The 22,545-nt window shown below is 34.5% G+C and overlaps 4 protein-coding genes across 4 annotated transcripts; 1 reads left to right on the top strand and 3 right to left on the bottom strand.

The window, feature by feature from the left end:
• Window positions 1-1,815: 1,815 nt before the first annotated feature.
• On the bottom strand, window positions 1,816-2,403 carry LOC123207404 (EG45-like domain containing protein). Its single transcript, XM_044624802.1, has 3 exons — window positions 2,280-2,403; window positions 1,904-2,180; window positions 1,816-1,822 (listed from the first exon to the last, which is right to left on the bottom strand). The coding sequence occupies exons 1-3, from the start codon at window positions 2,392-2,394 to the stop codon at window positions 1,816-1,818; spliced, it is 399 nt and encodes a 132-aa protein (XP_044480737.1). The 5' UTR covers window positions 2,395-2,403.
• A 3,901-nt stretch (window positions 2,404-6,304) lies between these two features.
• Window positions 6,305-10,142, top strand: LOC123207421 (adenine nucleotide transporter BT1, chloroplastic/mitochondrial-like). The gene is made up of 3 exons (XM_044624820.1): window positions 6,305-7,331; window positions 9,173-9,334; window positions 9,413-10,142. The coding sequence occupies exons 1-3, from the start codon at window positions 6,777-6,779 to the stop codon at window positions 9,881-9,883; spliced, it is 1,188 nt and encodes a 395-aa protein (XP_044480755.1). The 5' UTR covers window positions 6,305-6,776; the 3' UTR covers window positions 9,884-10,142.
• Window positions 10,143-10,449: 307 nt separating this feature from the next.
• Window positions 10,450-13,383, bottom strand: LOC123207424 (uncharacterized protein At2g34160-like). Its single transcript, XM_044624823.1, has 5 exons — window positions 13,077-13,383; window positions 12,129-12,177; window positions 11,628-11,690; window positions 11,474-11,538; window positions 10,450-10,779 (listed from the first exon to the last, which is right to left on the bottom strand). The coding sequence occupies exons 1-5, from the start codon at window positions 13,200-13,202 to the stop codon at window positions 10,690-10,692; spliced, it is 393 nt and encodes a 130-aa protein (XP_044480758.1). The 5' UTR covers window positions 13,203-13,383; the 3' UTR covers window positions 10,450-10,689.
• Window positions 13,384-14,635: 1,252 nt separating this feature from the next.
• LOC123207419 (cellulose synthase A catalytic subunit 1 [UDP-forming]-like) lies at window positions 14,636-21,953 on the bottom strand. The gene is made up of 14 exons (XM_044624819.1): window positions 21,665-21,953; window positions 19,986-20,181; window positions 19,698-19,879; window positions 19,233-19,347; window positions 18,938-19,124; window positions 18,507-18,773; window positions 18,065-18,410; window positions 17,426-17,563; window positions 17,179-17,304; window positions 16,787-16,999; window positions 16,414-16,678; window positions 16,026-16,222; window positions 15,590-15,940; window positions 14,636-15,479 (listed from the first exon to the last, which is right to left on the bottom strand). The coding sequence occupies exons 1-14, from the start codon at window positions 21,743-21,745 to the stop codon at window positions 14,892-14,894; spliced, it is 3,252 nt and encodes a 1,083-aa protein (XP_044480754.1). The 5' UTR covers window positions 21,746-21,953; the 3' UTR covers window positions 14,636-14,891.
• Window positions 21,954-22,545: the final 592 nt, after the last annotated feature.

Here is a 22,545-nt window from a genome sequence, read left to right as displayed (position 1 = left end):
CCACTTTGAGATAACCATCCTGCCATTAAGTCACTAACCACATGATAAGATTCATTAAAGATTGTTTAATTACTTGGCCATAACACAAGGGTAGGTGTCATTTTTTAAGATTGAATTTCCTGACCGGCTTGTTCTAAGAGCTCCTCAATATTGTCATCAAGTACATAAATGAGTGAACAGCCAATTGTGGGTGGCTGCACTGGAGGATTCAGATTTAGCCTTGTTTGAGTTGATTATAATATTTCATTATTGGAGTGTGAGTGGCATTTGTTTCTTTTGATACTGTCCACTTATTCAAGTGGAAGTCAATTTTGTAAGGAAATAAAACTTATGTTTTACTTGGTTGTACCACTGAATTCTCTGTGCCATGGGAGGCTTGGCAGCTAAAAACTATGTTAAAATTGACTTGATAAAGTCGCCTGGTGTGTGTTTGTGTGTATAAAATACTTTAGCTTAATAATCTATGTATTTATACTTTTATTAAGATGTAAAATTTTATTAAGAGACTGGGCAGAAGCTTTCTTGATCACTACTTCGTTTGATGATAACATGCATCACATTACTGTGGTCAATGAACCTTGAAGCTTATGAGACTGCAAATTAACGCTCTAGAGGAAGCAGAAGGATCAGTGTCTGCAAAACCATGTCTGTGCATAAGATATCCACAGCATGTTTGTATTATTGGTTCTTGATCCCAAGTTCAAAAGTTACGAAGCATATCGCCATATTCCTAGAAATCTAGCTGAATAAGCATGTACTGATAATGTTATGGAGCAATGAAGTGATTGATGTGTTGGAAGCATTAAATTTTGATGCTTATCCAATCAGTAGTGTTCCATGTTGACAATTGCATATTGAATTATAGATAGAATTTGGGGCAATTCATTGAAGAGGTTCAATTGTGATGATCAAACCGATGTTTTTAGTGCAGTTAGGTCCACCTATATATTATTGATAATATCATTAATTTACAAGTAATTGCATAATTGAGTACTAAAACTTTAATATAATAAATGTGGATAAATTTTATTGTTATGGAAAGTTGAGGGTTGTGTGCTCCTAATAACATAGAAAATGATTTATATCCTGTAATGACAGGGAATGAAAATCATAATTAAATCCTAAAATCACAGTTGTTATGGAAAGTGGAGGGTTGTGCCCTAATTTGGTAAGAAATGATTCATATAAATAAGAATGGTATGTTACAAAGATTATGGAAGAGTTTTCTGTCATGCATTGTAGATAATATGGACGAAATTGACCAGTGTCGTTTCAATGTGTGACTAAAGAGCACAACAAATAGATCAAAAGATTGGGAATTAAATCAACCAACGTAAGCTCTTATTGACTTGTGGTAGATACAATATGTCACAAATAGACTTCAGGATGTGGATATTTTGAATAGGAATGTATCTTTTTTCATCGATTTAAAGTGTGAATTTAATTTTACAGTCAATTTCTGATTCAATTCCATGATTAACACTACTTCAACAGTCTTTCGGCCTTTTATGAGCTCAATATTATGGGAAGGTTTTGCTTCTAACTTTGTCACATCCAATGGATGATAGCACAAACTCATGAATTGATAGTGGACGAGCATGATTAAAAAGCCTTTTATTTTAAAGATTAAGCAGAACATGCATAATTAAGCATTATCTTGGGCAATTTAACAGAATATTGAGACAATAATTCCAGAAATTTTGAGAATGACAGTCATTAGAACAAGTCAAGATTATTACAAGATTACTGGCATTGCAATTATACATTTTGTTCCACTCTTCACAAGCATATTATTGTAGTTGGATAATGTCGAAGTCATATCCTGCAAGGACAATTAGAGTGGAATAAGAAGAAAGAGGAGAGAAGAGCAGAATAAGAGTGAAGAGAAAGAAAAGATACGTACTGGGCATATTCAATGTTGATTTTTCCAGCAGAGCGGGAGACGGCAGCAAAAGCATCATTGGACAGGAGGATGGTTGCAGGGCAAGGAGATTTGGGGCAGAAATCCACCACCTTCACCTCAATACTACCACTCTTGCAGGGTTTATCAATGCCACTCAGGCACCTCAATCTGTAACGTCTCCCACAAGCAGCGCCGTTGTCCCACAACCCTTCACTAACCGCAACAAACAAATTTCCTGGAGGGAATTGATCTTGACTATTGCCATTACACCTAGTTGCTGCACAAATCACACAAATCAGTAGCTAGTAACCTGTTTGAATGAATAAGGTTTTATATTGATCCAACAAATCAAACGTATTTTTCATGGTTCACTCACGCAAGTATGGAGGATTATAAGATGAAGCGGTACCAATATCACCAAGAACAAGGCTTCCTTCTAAGTTGCTTAATAAGCTCAATACGACTGCCATGATCACAAAGAGTGAGGCCATGATAGTGTTTTAGTGTAAAGCCAGAGAATAAATGATTAATTGCTTCAAAACTTACTTGTTGGACCCTATTTATAGATGAAGAGGAACGAGTTTCGGTCTCTCTACTTGCCCAAAAAAAAAAACTCTCTCTCTGTTCGAATAATTTATTTTGTTTTTCCACTTTTAAATTCCTCATAGAAAGTGCAAAGATAAACGTGTACAGAGTGATGGTAATGGGATGAAATGGATACTTGGCTTTAGAAGCTAACGGTATTAACCACCTGGCAGTAAACAAGTGAAGTGAGTCATCAACATTCGGAAGTGGGAGTTTTATTTAGTCTGAAATTCATGAAAGTTGTACATTATGCAACTCTGTTTTCAGTTTAACAATCCTTGTGTATATCCACTACTCTTGGCGACTCCCACAATTTGTAATGTTTATCTCTAAGGGTGACATAAATTCTTCTCTCTAATGTTAGATAGAATTCAGGGTGACGGTGGTCTGAGTTTGATCTGAAAATCTGATAGTGTAATCATCCATGTGTCAGGTAAAAAAACACGAGAGATGGGAAAAGTAGACCTTGACCTTTAAAACAAGAAGTGTAACTCCTTGCTTCTTTCAGAATGGAACATACTACTCACAAAATTTCTTCATGGAACAGAATAAACATGGTCGCAATTCCCTCCTAGAGAGAGAATCAGTCAGACAAACGATGAGTTTTGATAGATTGGGCTTAGGCCTCAACATAGTTGGGACTTTAGTTAATTACTAATAATGGGGTGGATTTAGCCAAACCTCAATTTTACGTTATTTGAATTTAATTCGACATAAAAAGAGTCAAACTTAAGTATACACTTGAGTTTAATAATTTTTTAAGACTTGAACTAGAGTTTGAATTTAATATGATAGTTGATACTTGAACGTAACTGATACAAGCTTGATACTATAAATATGAGCTTAATAAACTCAGGGTATGTTTAATTTAAGTAATATTTTATTATCAAAAATAAAAGATTATTTCACAAATAGAGTACTGATATAAATTATTACTATATTTAAAAAAATTTAGTATATATAAATAATTATTGTATTTAGTTTGATGTAATTAAAATATACTAATACATTATTTTACTTGAATATCTAAAATATTTTTTTATATTACATAGTATATTAATTAAAAATGAGGACCTAAAAAATTAATAAACAAATAAAATTATAATAAAATCAAGACTACCATATTAATATTTTTATATTTAAAGCAAATGTGGTAATAGATTACATTATCATTGTTAATAAAAAATTATCAAAATATTTTATTACCTAATAACATAAATAAAATAATAAAAAATATATTACTAAAATAATTTTTAATTACCCTTATAAGGTGTTTGGTTGAGAGAATTAAATATTACTAATGATGATGTGACACGTAATATAATAATAATCTGATTACTGCATTTACTTTAAGTATTAAAACAAGGTAATCTTGATTTTTATTATAATTATATATTTATTTATTAATTTTTTAAGGAAAAATAATCTCATTTTCAATTAATTTAACAAATAATATAAATAATATTTTAGAATAATTATATTCAAAAGCATTTAAGTAAAATAATTTACTGATATTTTTTTATTACCTCTAATCAAATATAATAATTATTTATATAAATTAAATTTTATCAAATATATTAATAATTTATATCCATATTAAAGATTAAAAAATATTAATATATTATTTTACTTAAATTTTATTGTATATAATTATTTAAAAATATTTTTTACATTATTTATCATATTAATTAAAAATAAGGTTATTTTTATCTTAAAAATTAATAAATAAAAATATAATTATAATAAAATTAAAATTATCTTAATAATTTTTTAATAATTAAAGTGAATCAACCAACCCCCTTGCAACAAAATATTATTGCTTCGATAAATTATATAATAAAATCATGTTGTATCGTACTGTTCATGTAACACAAAACGTCATTTGAAATTAGGCCAAACGACTATTTCCCACCCAAGGTATGATGTAATGACAAGTTTCTACCCTTTAACTATGGAAACACCAAATACCCATTCATGGCCGGCTAAATTTAACAAAACTCTAACAGTGATAAATTTAATCTCATTTTCCCCCCTAAAAGTTTAAAAACTAACATTTTTTCCCTAAGCTAAGTTTGAAAAGATCGCATTTCCCCCCTAGGGTTTATTTCCAAACCCTTTCACTTTCTCCGGTGCCATCGTCGACCGTCTTCCCCTCCCGACTGTTTCTCTTCCACCGACGGCCCCCCTCAACTCCACCCCAACCCATCCGGCGTAGAGATACGTCGTTTGGGAAGACGATCGTCTTCCCAAATGAAGACGACTTGTCTTCCCAGACGACGACGAGTTCTTCGTCTTCCCCGACGAAGTTCTTTGTCTTCCACGGCTTCTCCGATATCGATCGAATGTCCAAATGGGAAGAAAGAGATCGCCGGAAGGAGAGGATGTTTCGGGAGGGAGAGGTCGTCGGCAATGGAGCCGGAGATGTCGTCGGAGATTTCAAACGAAACCCTAGGGTGAAACTGCGATTTTTTAAAACTTAGGCTGGGGGAAATTTTTAGTTTTTAAAGTTTTGGGGGGCAAAAGTAGATTCTATTTTAGTTTATTTTCAATATGATAGAGAAAATGACGATTTTACCTTTACCACCATTAGGGTTTTATTAAATTTAACTAGCCAAAAATGGGTGTTTGATGTTTCCATAGTTAAAGGGTGGGAAATAGTCGTTTGGCCTTGAAATTACTCAGGAGTCGTTTTTATTTTGTTTATATAGACAAGTTACTTAGGATTCTACCAAATCAAGAACCCTTATAACTGGAGCTTGAGCTCGGTAGTGCACAACACACTTCATGGCTTGTGTGGGAGCCTAAATTCTAAAACTAGATGATGAGATAGCCAACCACAGAATGGTTAATTGATTTAATTAAATATTTTGGCTAATATTTTTCATTTTTATTTACATCTTCACTTTAGGAGAGAATATAATATAAAATAGGTAAGTGGGTTGGAAAAGATTATTTGAATATATCCTTTAAACTTTGAAATAAATCAATAAATGTTCTAATTATTTTCTTCCATTTTATCATTTTATATTGGTCAAAGGACTTATTCCCACCCAAAATATCATCTTATCTCAAGTTATTATTCCTTAACTTTAAAAATCATAAATACTCACATATAAATAGTTAAAATTAGTGGTTTTAGAAGCAAAATCGATATTTTATTTGTAATATTAAAAACAAACTAAAATTTAATCTTTTTTCCCCTTTAAATCTTAAAAATTAAAAATTTTCTCTTAATTCAAGTTTTAAAAAATGACATTTCTTTCTTAAGATTAATTTCCAGATTTTTGACATCAAATCTGATGTCATCACTTGTGATGAATGTTTCCCGATACCTCGTTTCTCTCTAACGACCAAGTTTCTCTCTTTTGAAGGCTTGGATGATGACGATTGACACCAGAAATAACTCTCAGCTTTGTCATCACCAATGAAACATTGTCTCCTAATGGGTTTAAGACTGTTGACCAAAATGGAAGATGGTGAGGGAGCGACCGCCAAAGAAGCGTAGAAGATAGTGTTATAGTTTGAAAACTAAACCTTAGGGGGAAAAATTCTATTTTTTAAAATTTGACTTTTGAGAGAAATTGTTAGTTTTTAGAGTTTAGGGGAGAAAAAAATAAAATTTTAAGGAGTTAGAGTTTCGTTAACTTTAACTACTCAAATGTGGATAAATAGACTTCAAAATTAAGGGGTGGAAATGAGATTTAAGGATACATTGGGTGGGAACAGTGTTCGGCCTTTTATATTTGTTAATTTATTTGTAATGCTAACATATATGTATATATTTTGGTTGGTCCAAGAATAATGCCTTAAAAGCATTACCAAACTAATTTAAAATCTCAAGAAATAAAATCAAAATCCCAACAGTCTTCACATTCACTTCCATCGCAAAACCTAACTCGTCCCAGCCTCCCCAGTGGCCGGCGAAGACAGCCGCCTGTCATTTTTTAGGCAAACTAAACTGTATTCTTTGAGAGAAAGTGAGCGTTTCAACTAACCCTTGTTCTTTCTTTTTCATTATTACCTTTCTCTCCATTTTCACCTTCCTTCGTTTTCACCGCCTGTGCTTTCGGTGTCTTCAAACAATACACTTATTCAACGCATATTCAAGGAGAGCTTATTTTTCTCTTACCCATTTCGAGAAAAAAAAAATTTTTCTATCCGTCCGTTTGTGCAAAATCAAATCTTTTCAGCAAAACTACTGTCTATCAGGTTGAACCTTTGAAAAACTTCATCTGGGTATTTGCTGAATTCTAAATAAAAGCTTATATCAGACGTGGTTTTTCTTGTTATGGGTAAGAGAGGAGGAATTCAACTGTTTGATGATAGAAGTGCAATCTGTGATTTGGCATCTCAATGGAATCTCAAAGACGATAACTTTCATTGTCAGTATCAACTGGGTGGCTTATTTGCAAGCGTGGGCCAAATGGGAGTAAATTTCGGTGTTTCTCCAAACTCGCCAAATCCTCATGACAGTAACAATGGCGGCATCAAATCTCCGTTGACTGATTTGTATGTAAAGTACGTTACTTCAAAGGGTGGAGCTTGCATTATTGAGGTGCCGGAAGGTGAAACGACTATGAAGAAGAAGAAGGGTGGACTTAAATTGAAAATTAAGATTGCAAATCCTTCATTGAGGCGGTTGTTTAGTGGAGCAATAGCTGGGGCTGTGTCAAGGACAGCTGTGGCTCCACTGGAGACTATAAGGACGCATTTGATGGTAGGGAGCAGTGGACATACAACTGGTGAGGTGTTCCATAATATAATGAAGACTGATGGGTGGAAGGGCTTGTTTAGGGGTAATTTGGTTAATATCATCCGTGTTGCGCCTAGCAAGGCTATTGAGGTAATGACTTCTACTGATTTTCTTTTTAATTAATAGATATTGATAGCCATATAGATAAAAACGTATGTATGATTGCTTAGAATCTTGATTTGTTTAGAAGTTGTTTTGATATGAGTGGGTTATTCTTTCCTATGGAATTTTCAAGTCTCAGTCTTTTCTTGTTCATGTTTAACAATACTATGGTTGAGAGTGAGGATCTTAAATGAGTTATTTGAGTTTTGCAACCCATTTTATTAATACGTTTCAATGATATCATTCTTTTTTCTTGTTTGTTCACCTAACTGAGAGTGTGAACATTGGATTGTTGGCTTCAGTAATTGAATTTCTTTTTTTCTCTTTCTGGTGTGGTTGATACGTAATGCTTATGACTTATATTTATTTTTTTGTTCTATAAAAGCATGGGCGGCTCTTTTTAAACTTGCTTTGAGAATAACTGTCTAAGTTCAACTGAAAGAGTAAATTATTTGCACTGTATTTGAGAGTAAAAGTTTGCTAATTCAGAGGTTTGAAATGGTAGTTAAGTAAGTGTTATCTTTAAGCTGTTATTTCTGTGCATGTTGAACTTCAAAGCTTATTTAAAAATAAAAAAAGTTGTCATTTAAAAAATTTTGTAATAAACATTTTATAAAACATTGTTTTCATTGGTGGAGCCTGGAGTCTATGTTGTTAAAGAAGTAGTGTGTAGCAAAGCAATAATTGGAAAATTTTCATTTGAAGCCAAAACTTGAGAATTTCTTGAAGAAAAATATAATACATTATAGCAAAGTTATCCTTGAGTTTGACTTCAAAGGAAATATTTTTAAATGGTTATCCATGCATAGATTAAGAACTAGGTCCATCTACTCCTTTGAATCTAATTTCGGATTCACAAGTTGGGTATCTTAATAATATGAGAGTAAATGTTCAACTTCTTCCTAATGTATGTGAATGCTATGTGCTTCGTAAACTTACAATTTGGAAGGGATTCCTCTAGGCAATAGTTTGTTCCTGTTATGTTTCTGTGGTTATCCATGGTTTGTCTCTACTCCTTTTGATATTGAGAAGGAAAAATGAAGGTGAACTGAATTTATATCTAGTATTGTTTTTAAATATTATCAAGGGGTCTTCATGATTATGTTATTGGACTTATTAGAGTTGCATTGACCTTTGTCTTGTTCTTTTGTTGTGGGATAAGAAACTAAGTATATTCACGATAATCAGTTTTAGACTAGCACTATGCTTATCTGCTCTCTACAGCCATGTAACAATAATACATAATGAACTAACAAAATGGATACTAACAGGTACTCTCAGTTGATGTGTCATCATCTAAGTGGGTCATTTTGAATTAGAAATAAAATAAATAATTAAATCACCACATCATATGATGACATATCAACATTTGTACTCATTTTATTGGTACATTTAGTATTACTCACCATGTAAATACATTTTATTGGTACATTTAGTATTACTCACCATGTAAATACAACTTTAAGACTTGCATTTTGCACCCAGTAATAAATTTTTTCAGCTAGTAGTAACACTTTTAATCCCTGAATAAATTTTTAAGCTAGTATTAAAAATGGGGAAGAGAATAATGGAAGGTGGTTTCCTTATTATTGGCTTTGAAAATAGAAGAGTCTAGTTCTCAAATGAATTCTTCAATGCTATATCTGATCTGCCTGCATTTGAAGTTCAATGAAATATTCTCTGGTGCTGTGCGCCACATGTGGATATAAGGTGTCATTTTAAGGAGTTCAGAAATTCCATTTTCTACAGTTTTTAAACTTTGTACCCATTTAGTAGCAGAAATTTATTGCACATGACTTGCATCTAAGCCTATGTTTTACTCTCTACAGCTTTTTGCTTTCGATACGGTCAACAAGAAATTGTCAGCCAAACCTGGGGAACAGTCAAAAATTCCCATTCCTGCATCATTAATTGCTGGGGCCTGTGCTGGAGTTAGCTCAACTTTATGCACATATCCTCTTGAGTTGGTCAAGACTCGTTTAACCATACAGGTACTCAAAACATAATTAGAAATCTAGACTTAATCTTGCAAATGACATTTATATGTAGGAGGTTTTGTAAATTTGCAGAGAGATGCATATGATGGTATAGTTGATGCATTCGTAAAAATACTGCAAGAAGAAGGCCCTGCAGAACTCTACAGAGGTCTTGCTCCCAGCCTAATTGGAGTAATTCCATATGCTGCCACCAATTACTTCGCTTATGATTCATTAAGGAAAGCTTATAAGAAAGCAATCAAGCAAGAAAAAATTGGCAACATTGAAACCCTTTTAATTGGATCACTAGCAGGTGCTATATCAAGTAGTGCAACTTTTCCTCTTGAAGTGGCTCGCAAGCACATGCAGGTTGGAGCAGTCAGTGGACAGGTATACAAGAATGTTATTCATGCACTCGCTAGCATTCTCGAGAAAGAAGGGATCACTGGTTTGTATAAAGGTTTAGGACCCAGCTGCTTGAAGTTGGTGCCTGCTGCTGGGATTTCTTTTATGTGCTATGAAGCATGCAAAAGAATACTGGTTGAGAAAGACGAGGAAGCATAAATCTCTTTTGAAAATAAGAAGGCTGGGATACTTATTTATATATGCTGGGTTGAATAATTTTGCTCTCATCTTTGATACTGACAATTTTTTTTTTTAATGACTCGTTCAAGGAGGCAATTTTCAGGCGAGAATTTCTTTTTCTTTTTCTTAGAAAGATGTCTTTTTTTTTTTTTTTCGCTTTTTATTGGATGAGACTGTAAGCCAATTAAGAGAGAATGAGATTTTGATTATATTTTGAAATCGAGACCATTTTTCCATATGCTGTAAGAGATAGTTCGTCACCGTGATTGACAAATTATCATGAATTGACAATACAAGATTTTACCTATGAGATGACATCTGTTAGTTCGCTTTGGTAAAAATTTTCAGGTCCTTTTGAATTAGAGAAATTACACTGTTTTCAAATTAATTTGAAGTGGCAGTACAAATCGTTTTCCCAGGTTACAATCTGTTACAGATGATATCTACTCTGAAGAAATTCAAAGGCAGTCGATATTAACCCGAGGATTCATTTTTCTTACCACCCTTCTGCCAGCCCATGAAGAGTGATGCTAAAGTATCATGCATAACCATAAACAAGCCAACACCAACATATCACATAGTGAAAGAGAGTGAAGGTTACATAAACTTCAAAACAAAATTGAATTGAGCAACCGAAGGCATTGAATTTTACAAAACTTCCTACAACAATTATGTTACTACTAGTAAAACAAAACTTAAGAAAGTTCATCTAGGAAGAACCGTTACAGATGTCCATGATTAACAAGCTAGAGAACAAACTACATTCCAGGTAGCATCTCGTGAGCTCAGGTCTGCTCCTCATTTTCCAAGGCCTCCTCTGCAGCAGCAGCCATCAACTCATCAAACTTTTCTGACTTCCCCAGTAGTATTTCAATCTACCAAAAGATTTTTTTATCAGCTCTCTAAGTTATATAGAGAATAGGGAAATCTGGCCCTGAGAACACCCACTAAACATTCTCATCGTTAAATAGACTGCCCCTTATGAGATGAGAACAGTTACATGTGCTTTTGACAGGTTAAAGAAAAAGTCAAAAGCCAGTTTGATTACACTTCACAGGCCTAACAGTAAAATTTCAATGGATAATATTACGGCGACATACACCTTCATTGCATGTGATACATCAAGACTGAGAGACTCAACAATCAATCTGACCAACAAACAAACAAGGCATGTAAGACCTTGACATCCATAATAACATACTCTTCCAAGGTATTAGGACACAACACTCAATGTTTCACAACAGCGAAAATGTAACAAATCTAACCAGATAACTTTCTCCATTTAATAGATACACAATGTTCATTCGTTTTTAGGAGTAGAAGAAATCATATTCTATGTTTCTTTTTATTTGCAACTCTTTTAAATATATGTATATATATACACACATTCTTTCAATTTTCTTTTTGTATTCATTTTTGGATAAAATATATATTCTGTAAATGCAGCTAAAGAGAATAAATGAAAACACAAACCACCCATAAAGACATTGACAATGAAACCTAATGCAAATATGCTTGTGTTTTAACTACAATATGAAATTTACTGCCTTGTACAATATTGCAATTTACCTTCGCTTTTTGGACAGGTCGTCCTCCGGTTTCCTCCCTCATGTCAACAGTAGAAGTCATGATCTCTATATGAATCACATGCCACAATTGTGAGTGCACATTATGTACTTGAAAGCAAAAAAATAAAAATAAAAAATAAGTCTAAAAATCTCACTTTTCTCAACAGCCAGTCCATTATTCTTCAAGATCTCAGCAATTGTAACAACTGTGGCGATAGCTGCAGATGTAACATAAATGTAAATATGTGAGGAAGACCATTTAACAACACAGATGCCAACTATACACGGTATCAGACAAGCAGTTCAATAGATGAGAAGCCATGGGATTAAAACCATACTTGATAACACAAAAATCTATATAACTGGCCAAACAAGTAACAAACATTACAATCACTCTGGTCACAATGAAGATATAGCAAATCAACACCAAACACTTAAAATGCATGAGACAAGCATAACCACTCAAGTATGTCTTTCAAAAAAACGCTTTAGCCAACTTCGTTGAAATTAATCAAAAGAGACATGAATCACTTGATTTAAAATGTCAAGAAAGTAATACCACAAAGAGAGGAAATTTTTCAAAATGGAGAACCAAAATATGATTCCATACTATACTTGTAAAACTAAGGACAGGCTTTAGAGAGTAAAAGCTTTACCCATTCCAAGAGCAGAAAGTTCCACCTCAGAGTGCTGCTGCATGTACCTCTGCAAAGATAATCATTAACCATCAAATGATCAAACACCAAACAGGATACACGTGTCATTTACTAAGCATAACCCACTGAATCCTAGACCACCACCACCACCACCACAGGGGCCTCAACTCTAAATAAATACAGAAAAATTAAAGTGAATACAACCATGGATATTCTTGCGTGTATGTGTGCAAGTTCATCAATGCGAAGCTCCATAATAGAAAGGAGAACACTAACTCTAAATGGCCTTATTGAGAAAGGTATTCATCTCAATCTGTTTAGTTGATATTTTCCTTCACAGAAGGACAAAAACTGCAAAACCGCGAATCCAAAATTTTCTAATCCTCATTTTTTATATTACCAGCAATCAATCAGTATATTAGATGGTGACTTTAGCAAATGAGAGGGAGAGAGAGAGTATTGACTCAACAAATAAAGATTTTTAAATTTCTTTCATTGAATAGGACCTGGCAGCACTCATCCGCAAAAAATTACCTTGATCATAATGTGTATCATAACTTAACTCCAAGATAGCCCTTTTTTGCTATCATCTATTTCTTCCCTTTTTTATTTTTCTTTCCCTCGAATGCAAACCTAATTTTCAGCCGTACAAGTATAGTAAAATCGAAACTGTTGTCACTGTTGTTATATTTCCCTTAAATTTTCAGCAACCGAACATGGGTTCATGTAAATGAAAATGCAAGAAAAAAAAACATATCAGCACATAAAAATTAAAAACCCTAATCCCTAACAGATTTTACTAACAATCTACAACCCCGAATAGAGAAAACCAAAAAAAAAAACACTAAGAGAGATAGTTTGTAAACATTTTAGCTACTTTTGTTGACCGTTTCGGGCAACGATACATAAAGCAAAAAGAAGTTGTGTGCGAGGGGAGAAAAAGAACACCTTAGCGAGATTCACATAAAAGAACAGGGGTTTCTTGGTATTAGAGACTTGGATTCGGTTCTTCTTGTTGGCTGCAGATGTATCAGTGATGTTCAAGTTGTTAACTTGCTCTGTAATTACCTCCATTTGAGAGAGAGAAAAACCCTAGTTCCCAAGTTCAGAACACTCTCTCTAGCCTCAGAAAATGTTGATTTTGAAATAACAGCAGAAAACCCTTCCTTGACCCCCTTTGTCTTTATAGCCGGGGCTTAGACATTGCTCCCATATGTTTACACCAAATCGGCGTCGTTCTGTGTGTTCTAACTTCTAATCATGTCTCTTTATGAGGTTCCAAACCAAGCTGGGCCTTGGGTGATTTAAACCTGATCCGATAAAGCGTAGCTGATTGCAGATTATTTATATTTTTTTTTATAATTTAAATAAACAAAAAACCACCTTGTCTTCAGAAATTCAGGCATTTTTCGAACATCGATGCAATGGACGAACAATTAATTGAAAAGAATAACAATTTCTTTCATTCTGTTTCTCAAACGGAAGAGTACATTGCTTCTACATGCTCTTTAACTTTATAAATAAATAAAAGGCCAAAACACTAATTCCCAAAACCCAAACTTAAACAGTTAATTTAAAAAAACCTAAAATATGTTAAATTTTTAATAAGCGTTAAACAACAAAATCATTATTTTAATAATATTATTAAAAATATATATATTTATTTTTTTATTTTAAAAATTAATAAACTCACTTTTAAAAAAAAAATTAATTTTAAAAATTCATATTTCCACCCTTAAACCTAAGTTTTTTTTTTTACTCTTTGCCCATCAACGATCTCTTTTTTCTATTTTAAATAATCGATATCATCATCTCTTCACTTCTTTGGTAAGAACCCCGTCATCTTTTAACTTAGAAACTAGTCATCCAGATAATTTTTTTCTAGATTTGATAAATCCAGACAAAAAGATCTCCACTTCGAGAGACATTGAGTCGTCCCTTCCTTCCACTGTCCATCAGCAACATCAAAAAATTACGTTCAACAGAAAAATCATAAAAAGGTGGCTATAGAGAAATCATGCTTGACGGAGAAGAATCACGTCTCCATCTCATTGGAGAAGGATACTAGGCTAATTATAGCTTGATCCAGGAAGAGAGGTGGTAATAGACAGAGAGAGGAGGGCACCGAAAAAAGGTCAACAAAGGGATGGAATTTTAGAGATGAAATAAAAGTTTCAAAAAGCTTTAAGGGACGACTGTAAGCAAATCTTAAAAAAAGTATTAAACCCTAAAGTTGAAAGAAAAATATTATTTTTTACAATTGGAATATATAAGATTAAAGAAAAAATTATTATTTTCTAAAACTAAGGTAAGGAAAAAAAAATAAAATTTTAATTTTTTAATATTATAATTAAAATAATAATTTTATCTTTAATTTTAACTAAAAATTTTAATAAAAATTTTTAAAAATTAATAGATATAAATTTAAAATAACACGAGAGTGGGAATAAGTCTTTTGGCCTAAATAAAACTGCGTAACTTACGGTCCAGTACGACTAAGAATAGAGTAAGGACCAACAACGTACACCTCTATAGAAGTGAAAAAGCAAGAAATAAATTATTCGATACAAAGAAGGGATCTTGTAATGTCTTGTCCTTCAGCACCAGACAAAATTAATAAGATCCATCAAACTCCTTTCTAGACAGAAAAACTGTATGATTTAGATCATATCATCCACAAACAACTTCAATAACTTCATATCTTATTGTATAAACACAGGATGAAAAACTTCAAGGAGAGATGACATTTGGTACTGGTATGTCTCAGCAATTGATGCCACATTGACCATTTGCAGCAGATTTGGTGGAATTTGAGGTGAAGGGATCAATTCTCACCCAGAGCAAGCTGAAAATGGAGGCAAGAAGTATAGACCAGACAATGACGATGGTAGGTGTACGGTTTTGGCGACCCAACAAACCCTTCAAGAAAGGATAGAGATGGGCAATGACCCATATGGCAAAGAACAGCTTGCCAAATAGGGGACCCCATGATTGGTACCCACTGTTTATGGCATATGATACACCAGCAACAATACCCACCAGGTTCACAATAAGGACAGTAGTTGGGGGGATGAGAAGAGATGTCCATTTGAAAACATAAAGCTCTGCAAAGTCTCCATCATCGTCAGATGCCTTTGAGGTAACAGTGAAGCTAGTATCAATACCTGCAAGCACTTTTAAAAGACCCTGGAAAACAGCAAACAGGTGCGCTGATGTACCACCAATGACCCAGAACTGTTCGTTCCTCCACCAGTCCTCAATACCAACCCCACTCCACCGTAGCTCCAGTATTCCAGTAGCAAAAATGGAGACAAAAAGTAAAATAAACCACATGCTAGCAAAGTTGCTTATCTACAAAAAATGGTTGTGTCACAAATTAATTGGACAGGTAATATTCAGATACAATATTGAAAGAAAGCACAAGTCAGTTGTAAGCCAATGTAAGCAAAAAAATCACTTACCTCCGGAATAATGAATTTTCCAGTAAGAAGGCAAAAAGCAGGAAGCATGCAGTAAGCAAGCAGTGGAATAGAGGTCAGGGGGTAGACAATGGTATTAATGTAAGCCAGTCTTTCCAAAAGCTTCAATCTTCCCTTGTACCCATACCATATGGGGCAATGCCGGCTCAGCAAAATCTCAATTGACCCCAAGGCCCATCGAAGAACTTGGTTCAATCGATCAGAAAGATTGATAGGAGCAGACCCCTTAAAAGCTGGACGGGGTGGCATGCAATAAATTGATATCCAACCACGAGCATGCATCTTGAACCCAGTTAAGATATCTTCTGTAACAGAACCATAGATCCATCCAATCTGGCAGTACACTTAGAGATTTATTAGTTAATAAAACATAGTTAAGACAATATCCAACTAAATCCCCAGTTGGCATGACACTAACCTCTTTGCCCCATTCAGTCTTGTCCTCATATCCACAACTTATAACATGGATTGCTTCTTTCAAAAGAGTCGCAGGATTAGTGGTTGGTGGTATGCCTCCCTGTTCCATGAAGGTGGCAGCAATAAAAACTGGTGACTGACCAAAACGCTTCTCTAAGCTCTTCTGAGACATAAGAAGGGACCTCTCATCATCATATCCTGAAGAATGCAAGGAATACAGTTAAAAAAGTCAAATAGTATGGACTTCCCCTCAACCCTACTTGAGTTAACCAGCAACTTTTGTCAAATAAAAAGATAGAAAAGGCCCGAAGATACTCCGATATATTAAATTAATGGTCATTCAAACAAGGTTATTGATGGCTTGCAGTGCTAGCTTATTAAAAACCTACCTTCAACACCCTCTTCAATGTCTTCCATATTAAAAATTGGAACGGTAGATTCAGTTCTTTTCATTGCCCTCTTCTTGTCCATGTATTTCTTGTTAGAACCCTTTCCCTTCTTTCTTGAACCACAACATCCCTTGATAATAATGTTTGGCTCCAAATCCTCTTCAGTTAAAACTGGATCATATCCATATAGAGCTTGTCTATTGAAACAACAACCAGTTCCCACATAGACTGGACCCTGGATGCCATCAAGCCCCTTCAAGTTGATCTGACAAATAAAAGAAGAAGCGTGTGCTTAACAAGCCTAAGCCCAGTAACTACTACAATGAAATTAATTCATACTAGCAATCTGGCTAGAAATCCAAGTGGGACTTACATCAAAAAAAACAATATTGCGATTGGCATATCGATCATGAATATCAATGCCGTCAAAACGCTGTGGGAACTGTACATAGCAAGTTTTCTTTCCAAGTACAGGATCCATCATGAAACACATTGCCTCTCTAAGAGCTTTGCTGTTATTGAAGTAGTGATCACAATCAACATTCAACAGATATGCACCATTGGTCAAGACAGCTGAAACTCGAATCTGCATTACAAGGTAAAACCTACCTGGTTAGTAAATAAGAAAGGCAAAAGAATTTGCACACAGCATGAGTTACAAAACTGACTGCGGCAACCGAAATGGGAAGAATTTATAAATAACTTGTAGTACATTATTAATAAGTAACTTGATGAAATAAAACAAAATGTTTGAAGATCACAAACCAATGCATTCATAGCTCCAGCTTTCTTGTGGTGTTGGAAGCCAGGACGCTTCTCACGAGAAACATAAACAAGACGAGGTAGCTCATTTCCATCAGTATCAAGCCCTCCACTGTGGCCTAAGAACACCTGTTCTCCACCAAAGAGAACCAGAACCAGAAAAAATGGAAAATAAAATGATAAGAACACAACAGATAAAAAGGAAATTTTAAAGGTGATTTTTTTATGACACTTGGAAAGATGATAATACCTGAATCATTCCAGGATGATCCCTAGGATTATTACCGGGCCATGGAGTGCCATCCTGCATTGTCCAACCTTCTTCCGGCATCTTCTGAGCTTTTGCAACAAGGGCATTGATCTGCACCTTAAACTCCTCATATTCTCTCTGCAAGGAATAAAAATTATCTGTTATTTATAACTCAAACAAGGGCAATGTAAAATCAAACCACTATAGCCATACATAGGTTTATGTTAAATAATTAGAACAACACATCACAGTCAGAACTGTAGCTTTTATACACACATCACACAAATGCTTCACAAAACCTACTTTAACAGATCTGATATATCTTTTTCCTACAGTATACAGGCTCAAACATTTATGATCTCTTTAGTCTTACCTCAAATACACTTAAAAATAAATATTGTATTTTCTTCCTTTCTCTTTACTTTTACATTTTTCTTTTCTAGACTGGGGACTAGGTGGAAACAATAACCTTGGTAGTCATAACCATGGGCTATGTTATTGCAAGTATGAAGCTTAAGAGGTTTAAACAGTAACTCCTGGTTGGAAATTAAAGTTCTTAACACCACAACCCCATTGTTGGTTCTCTATTTCTAATGTAACATGCAAGCCTCACCTACGACCGTACTTATGGAGACTCACCTTCATTGCTCGGCGTTCTTTCACAAAAGAAGGTTGTATTTTGTCCTTCAAGTAATCAATCTTCTGGGCGAAATAAAATTCAGGGGCCCTAGGCTCAATATTGTGCTTCTTACAGAATGGCACCCACTTCCTAGCAAACTCTGCAGTTTCAGAGAGGGCTTCAAAGGTCAACATTGCTGAACCATCATCCGAAACATAGCAAGATACTTTGTCAACAGGATAATCCACAGCAAGTATGGACAAAACAGTGTTTGCTGTAACAAGAGGCGGCTCTTTGAGGGGATCCACTGTACTAACAAAAATATCTACAGGAGCCAATTGTGATGGTTCCCCTTCCCTATCATATCTGCAAAGCAGAACTACAATTAATAATATAGTAGAATCCCCTGCATATTCAGGTCCCAAATCCAACAAACTCAGAAGTTAAGTAAATTAAACAGACCTCAATGCAAGCCTGTCTAAATAGGTCTCACGGTTGACTGGATACCATTTTGGAAACTGATCTAGAAGCCAGGACAAGGCGAACCAAATCTCACAGATAACTGATGTCAGCCATAAAGGATAAGCATCTTTCACCGGATGAGTTGCCCGATATTGTAAGAAAAAGCCCAAAATTATAAGCCGGAGAATGATTACAACCCGATAAGGGGTCAAGTGAGATGAAGGAATTGGTACCACACGACTCAACGGCTGTCGAGCATCATCAGCCCTGTATCAAAAAATTATAAATATCAATGAAAGTAAAAAGAGGCACAAAGCTCAGTTGACAGTTCAGCGATACAAAAACATTCCACTATTTACCCAAACAACCTGCTGCTCAGAAGTAGAGGGAAAAAAAGAAATAAATCCCAATAGAAGTCCAAAGAAACTTACATTTGGAGTTCTTCTCCATTTGAACCAGTGCCTTCTATGTCTCCCTTTCCTTCACTATATTTACTGCTCATCTGCATCATATTTTTCTCCTGTTTAAGTTTCCAGCCTTCAACCCTCTCCTTCCAGTCAACATTTCCAAGGCCATAAGAATTCAAGTCCTTTGAAGGGTCCACAATTCTCACTGGAACTGTAAAAATAGATTATATGATCAAATGATAATTCATAAAGCAACAACAATGCTATAGAGCCTTGTGTAAGGATTTTCAGATAAAGAAAACTCAAGTTACTTGAATACCTGGTTGTCTTGGATCAACGTAAGGAGAAGAATTAATATTCCTTTCAGCAGGGCCCAGAGGACCAGATGTAGTTCGCACAGATTGAGTGTCAGGTGTTGGAATTTCACTAGAGACCTGAAAAAGGAAAAGAAATTGAGTTGGAACACAGTAAAAAATTATAACAATTTGAACATGTCTTATCAAGCTAAGAACTCTTCATGGTAACCAACCTACAACTACAAGAAAACATTGATACTTGTACTCAACAATAGAACAACCCATATTCTAGACAGACTATTAAGTTATTCTGATCATTAGTACAAAAGGTAGATTAATTCCAAGAGAGGATATGACAGTAAGGTCAAAGAAAGCTTCAAATTACTTCATATGCACCACAATTAGATACAAGAAGGGAACTTTATATATGCATTTCCAAAAACTTAGTAGCAAATCAGCGAAAAGCATAGACAAAATGATATGCCTACCGGCTGTCCATTGGTCAGAAGGGGAATTGGTTGTCGAGATTCATGTCTAGAAGATGCAGATAGTTCTGGGTCTTCGCCCTGCCACTGGTGTCTTGCTTTGCTATGTACCTGGGCATAATTGAACTCATTCTCCAGATCATCGATATCATCCTCTTCATCATCTCCCTCAACTCGTGGACTCCCTAAATTATGCAGGCTTGATTTATTTTGTTCTTAACAATATGACTGAAACCAGATTTTGCAAAAGGATAGTTAAAAAAGTTTTTTTTTTTTTTTAAAAAGGCAAACCTTTGTGCCTCCTATATCTAGTCTTGCACTGAGGGCAAGACTGAGTTCCATCTTTACGCTCATACTCATAACAAGGCCTGCAAACTGGGAAGGCACACTCATTGCAGGCAACAAATATATCACCAGTAGCTGTGAGTCCAACGTTATCACCACAAATCTGGCATGTTTGACCATTTAAATTCTTCAGGGGCTTGGGCTGCAGATACACAACAATGCACTGCTCAGGAATCCAAAATTGGAAAAGGAAAAATTCATTGTTTTGATTTAATTGCCCTCAAATTTACAAGTTGCAGGCTCATAAAACCAAAAGATTTTAATGATGAAAAACAAAAAAGCACACTCAACTGTTAATTGAAGTCCTAATTATTTGTGCCAATAACTACAATGAAGACAGGGGAAATTTTTTACTTAATAATTTCATAACTTTCTTTCTTTCCTTTTTTTCAATTTCTCTTATTATTGTAAAGAGCTAGATTAATTTCGCATCCTTTCAAAACCATTGAATATGAACAAAATAACAAGTTCTTGCATCTTCATATACATCTATCTTTTTTTTGCAGATAAAAAAACTTTACAGACTAAGATGCAGACTAAGCTAAAAATACTTTACACGAAAACTTTGTTAAACAATGAAATCAACAGATGTAGCAATCCCTAAACTCTTCCACACTGTTGGCCCACACCTAAAAATGTTAAGTAAATAATGTCCTACGATACATAAACCCAATAGGCAATAGCACACCATAACCAAGCTCTTCCACAGAGTTGTCGAAACCTAAATGCATTAAGTAAATATAAAGTCATGTGTTACATAAACCCAATAGGCAATAGCACACAGTTATAACCAGCGTTCAAACATGTATCAGATGTGTGTCCAAGAGAGAATATATGTAGAGCCAAAAAAAGAAAATACAAGAGTGCACGTTTTCCAGCATGTGGCATCTAAGAGGACAAGAGATGTTTAAATCCAACTGGGATGAAGAACAAAACATCAAGATCTCAAACATAATGCACCATAATAATAGCACACGCAAGGAACTGAACAAAATCCAAAAATTAGACAATTAACAAATGGATGAAATATCCTTAAATCCAGTTGTCAAAATCCTAATTCTAATAAATACCTTACAAAATTTGAAGAAATGGACACAGAACAACAAGATCACAACTACAAATACCTAATCCGAAAAAACATAGAAACCCAAGAATTCACTAAAATAACGACTGACGGAAAAACTTAGCACCAGGAAAACTCAGTCTCATAAATCAACGCTCTGATCCAAACACCAAAACTTGAAGGACCACTCCAGAAAGGTTTTAAACACTTGAAGTCAAACTAAGATATCGAGATCAACCTACAAGCACTACACAACTCTTCCAACTAATAGCCATTTTCATACAATTAACAATCAGACTTAGGCACCATAAAGCAACCAACGAAAATGACTTACAACACTGTAGTCACAAGTTAGTTAATCTAAAATGATATTCAGCTACAATCTTGTTTTCAACTCAAACATAACGACTCAAACTCAAGCTCCAAAGTCACTTTCAGATAGTTACCAATTAGATCCACAAGCTAACAATCAGAATTACGCACACAAAACAGAAACAAAAATGAAACGCAAAGTTAAAATTTTGAGCGTTGAATCAGAAAAGGGTAGGCTAAAAACACAAACCCCACTGTCGGAATCGTGCCGAATCCGAACCAACTCGTTTCGGCGGTGAGAGCCGGCCACCATACCGGCATTGGCTTGCATGTTGTGTAATAAAAGGCCAAACGAATCGTTATAGTTTCCAGTGATTTGGAAAAACAGATCCCTGCAATTTCTTAATTTTGTGAGACTAGGAGAAAAGAGTAACTCTGAATTCTTCGCCCATTCAATACGCCATCTCTCTCTACACTCCCATGTAGCTGAACATTGCTGGTCTATCACCTTTGCTCGTCTTTCTATCGTTTGGCCAAAAGACTTATTCCCACATCAGGTACGGTAAAATTCCAAAATCAGTAGGATCAACTTCCAAAAATCTAATTACACACTCATAAGCTAAAATGTTTAAATTTTTCAGTTATTATTAAAAGTAAATTTATCTTTTAATAATAATATTTAAAATAATAAAAAATTATATCATTTTATTTTATTTATTAGAAAACCTAACCATTTGATCTTAAAATTAAGTTTTAAAAAATGATAATTCTTTATTTTTTTTAATGAACGATAATTGACCTATCTCCCTCTTGTTGACATATATCTTTTTGATGTTTTTCCTATAATCAATGACATTTGGATTTAATAAAATCCAGATGAAGGGTCAATAATCTTTATTTAGACCTTTGTCATCTAGACAAAGTTAGTTTCGTATAGACGACAATGATAGTTCAAACGAGAATGACTCCTCTTTTAGATCATCGTTATCATTTAGACAAAGTCTACTTCATTTGGACGATGAAGGTTGAGACGAGGAGTTTTGATTTTTTGTTTAGATTTGATATTCAGAGAGAAAATGTCGAATGAAGATATGTCTTTGGGAGGGAAAGAGATCGACCATTGTTCGTTGG

This window comes from Mangifera indica, unplaced genomic scaffold (genome assembly GCF_011075055.1).
Source record: "Mangifera indica cultivar Alphonso unplaced genomic scaffold, CATAS_Mindica_2.1 Un_0076, whole genome shotgun sequence".
NCBI classification, from domain to species: Eukaryota; Viridiplantae; Streptophyta; class Magnoliopsida; order Sapindales; family Anacardiaceae; genus Mangifera; species Mangifera indica.
Note: the sequence above shows the minus strand (reverse complement) of the source record. Positions and strands in the feature narration are given on the sequence as shown.

Coding starts and splice junctions, on each gene's coding strand:
- LOC123207404 (XM_044624802.1), bottom strand. CDS start 2,394: ATGGCCTCACTCTTTGTGATCATGGCAGTCGTATTGAGCTTATTAAGC. Junction 2,181..2,279: donor TTATAATCCTCCATACTTGC/GTGAGTGAACCA, acceptor TGATTTGTGCAG/CAACTAGGTGTAATGGCAAT.
- LOC123207421 (XM_044624820.1), top strand. CDS start 6,777: ATGGGTAAGAGAGGAGGAATTCAACTGTTTGATGATAGAAGTGCAATC. Junction 7,332..9,172: donor CGCCTAGCAAGGCTATTGAG/GTAATGACTTCT, acceptor TACTCTCTACAG/CTTTTTGCTTTCGATACGGT. Junction 9,335..9,412: donor AGACTCGTTTAACCATACAG/GTACTCAAAACA, acceptor GTAAATTTGCAG/AGAGATGCATATGATGGTAT.
- LOC123207424 (XM_044624823.1), bottom strand. CDS start 13,202: ATGGAGGTAATTACAGAGCAAGTTAACAACTTGAACATCACTGATACA. Junction 12,178..13,076: donor TTTATGTGAATCTCGCTAAG/GTGTTCTTTTTC, acceptor TTATCTTTGCAG/AGGTACATGCAGCAGCACTC. Junction 11,691..12,128: donor ACTTTCTGCTCTTGGAATGG/GTAAAGCTTTTA, acceptor TTACATCTGCAG/CTATCGCCACAGTTGTTACA.
- LOC123207419 (XM_044624819.1), bottom strand. CDS start 21,745: ATGCAAGCCAATGCCGGTATGGTGGCCGGCTCTCACCGCCGAAACGAG. Junction 19,125..19,232: donor CGTTGATCCAAGACAACCAG/GTATTCAAGTAA, acceptor CTATTTTTACAG/TTCCAGTGAGAATTGTGGAC. Junction 16,679..16,786: donor GCAATATTGTTTTTTTTGAT/GTAAGTCCCACT, acceptor TTTATTTGTCAG/ATCAACTTGAAGGGGCTTGA.